Raw genomic sequence first — 2,500 nt, 5'->3', positions numbered from 1 at the left:
AAGTGATGGCTGAAAGAACTGCACGAAAATTGTTTAAGAAGTTTCGCATTGGCAACTTCAATCTGGAAGATGCATCTCGTTCAGCATTCGATGAAGACACATTAAATCAGCTGCTTCACGAAGATCCTCGTCAATCCAAAAGAGAGCTCGAGGAAGCAATGGGATATGATCATACAACTGTTGCTAGGCATCTACAGAAGATGAATGAAGTACAGAAACTTGGTGCACGGGTTCCTCATACCTTTAAAGACAGCCACAAAAATCAGAGAGTATCAATTTCGGCATCGTTGTTGTCCAGATATTAAGTGGCAACGGAACAACATCGATCATTCCTATCCTGTGTAATAACTGGAGACGAAAAATGATGCCTGTATGTTAACAAAAAGCAGAAAAAGGCCTGGGTCAGTCCCACCAAGCAACCAATACCTCGTGTCAAAGCTGAAGTTCATCAAACCAAAGTGTTGTTTTCAGTTTGGTGGGATCAATCTGGAGTTGTTCATCATGAGTTACTAAAAAAAAAAAAAAAAAAAAAAAAAAACCACGTGACAATCAATACAGAGTTGTACTGCCAGCAACTTTAACGTGTCAAGACAGCAGTTGTGGGAAAAAGGCTAATTCTAAATAACCGGATTTTGTTGCTACACGACAATGCTCGGCCGCATGTGGCAAAGATGACAAAGTCAGCCATCGAAGAGCTGGGATGGGAAGTCTTACCCCTTCCGCCCAATTCTCCAGATTTGGCACCAACTGATTTTCATCTTTTTCGGTCATTGTCAAATCACCTATCGGGTCATATCTTTGAGAATGATGCAGCCATCTTAGCTTTCATTTACGAGTTTTTTGGCCAAAAACAAAAATTATTTTACCGAGATGGTGTTCGAAAAACTGCCGGAACGCTGGAGTACTCGTAAAGTTATTGAGCTGGGCGGAGACTATAGTGTTGATTTTTTTTTTCTTATTTAATAAATAATAGATATTTATATTTGCCTTTCCCATTAAATGCCATCTATATATCATAGAGAAATTGAATAGAAAATAGAAAATAGATTTAGAAATTGTAGAGGGGAAATATATAAAACCGAGCGAACTTATGTGACAACCTAATAGATAGATAAACAGGTAAATAGGTAATTAGTAAACAGGTAATATGTACATGAATAAAGATGAATAGGTAAATGAATAAGAAAATAGCTGAATAGGTAAAGATGTAGATATGCACATATGTAATAGATTTAAATATATAAATGTAAAAATCTATAAATGTAAAAGGTATAAAAATGAGAGGTAAGCATATAAATACAAATATCGATAAATAGGTAGATAGATAAAATGTAAATGAAATAAAGATAAATATGTAAATGAATAAGCAGATAGGTTAATATGTAAATATTTATTACTTGTTTTACGGTGACCAATTCCTTCCTTTTCCTTTTCGTATATGCACGTTAACATCTCTTTTTAGCCTTCAGTATTTTCATTTCCTTTATACTAAAATACAGAAGCTCCTTCCCTTCCGCTTTTGCTCTTCAGTTCTCCTGTCTTTGGCTGTCTTCAAGATTTCCTCACTTCCCGTCGCAAATTTCTTCCTCCATGGCTTCATGTATCTCTGTAGGCCCATTTCTCTTGTTTCTGTTCTTGTTTGGCGTACTTGTTTCCTAGTCTTTTCATTCTCTCTTCAAGATATCTAAGTGTAAATAGTAATTCCAAGTATCTTACTCTCTTCCGTGATTTATAACTGAGTTTATCTTTAGTGCATGGGCCTTTCTTATTCAGTAATATGCCGTACATATTTGAAATCTGCTCATTCAGAACTAAATAGTATGAATTATTTTCTCAAGCGAATATGAAAAAAAGTGTATAGGTTATCAGTGCGTCTATGATTATAATATGCTGTTCCCATATGGTTCCCGTACTTATATGTGACTGCTTTGTTATATGTAGTCAATATCTCAGAAACTTTAAAGGTACCCCTACGGATCAGAGCAGCACTACATTTATTTTTGTCAGAGGCCAAAATCTACTCATGAAGAAATGCTGAGCCGGTACAATACTTTTTTCTATTCCTGCTTTTTACTGCTCGCTTAAATTTTCTCCCTAACAACTACAAATTCACCATCTACTCATTATCCTATTCCCTTGTGCTCAGGTCATAAGAATGCCATCACTGTGTTGTAGATTTCATTGTTTTTCAACTAGATGTCCGTAGGGTACACACAGATTTTTTTGTCGTGTTTGTACAATGAAGGCAATCTGATAACAAACACTGATTCCAGTGAATTCTTTTTATTAATATTTCTTACAAACAATTGTGAAATGACTATATCCTATGTAATCCCGTATCAAGTCAATGTAAAAGGTCTACAAAGCTTAAAAGGTTGAGAAACACTGAATTTATGGAGAAGACGTTGAACTGGGAGAAAGTGCAAGAACTAGGAATCCTCCTCTGTAGTTTCCTCCTATGAAGAATCAAGGCAAGTCTGGGATGAAGAGTCCAACCAGT

At 35.7% G+C, this 2,500-nt stretch overlaps 1 protein-coding gene across 1 annotated transcript; it reads left to right on the top strand.

Annotated features, from left to right (window-relative positions):
• Window positions 1-5: 5 nt before the first annotated feature.
• On the top strand, window positions 6-305 carry LOC143032230 (histone-lysine N-methyltransferase SETMAR-like). Its single transcript, XM_076196698.1, has one exon. The coding sequence runs from the start codon at window positions 6-8 to the stop codon at window positions 303-305; it is 300 nt and encodes a 99-aa protein (XP_076052813.1).
• Window positions 306-2,500: the final 2,195 nt, after the last annotated feature.

The sequence above is a fragment of the Oratosquilla oratoria genome, chromosome 13, assembly GCF_046742065.1.
Source record: "Oratosquilla oratoria isolate Oo_2021 chromosome 13, ASM4674206v1, whole genome shotgun sequence".
In the NCBI taxonomy this organism is placed as follows: domain Eukaryota; kingdom Metazoa; phylum Arthropoda; class Malacostraca; order Stomatopoda; family Squillidae; genus Oratosquilla; species Oratosquilla oratoria.
The sequence above is the reverse complement of the archived record's forward strand: the minus strand, read 5'-3'. Positions and strand labels throughout refer to the sequence as shown.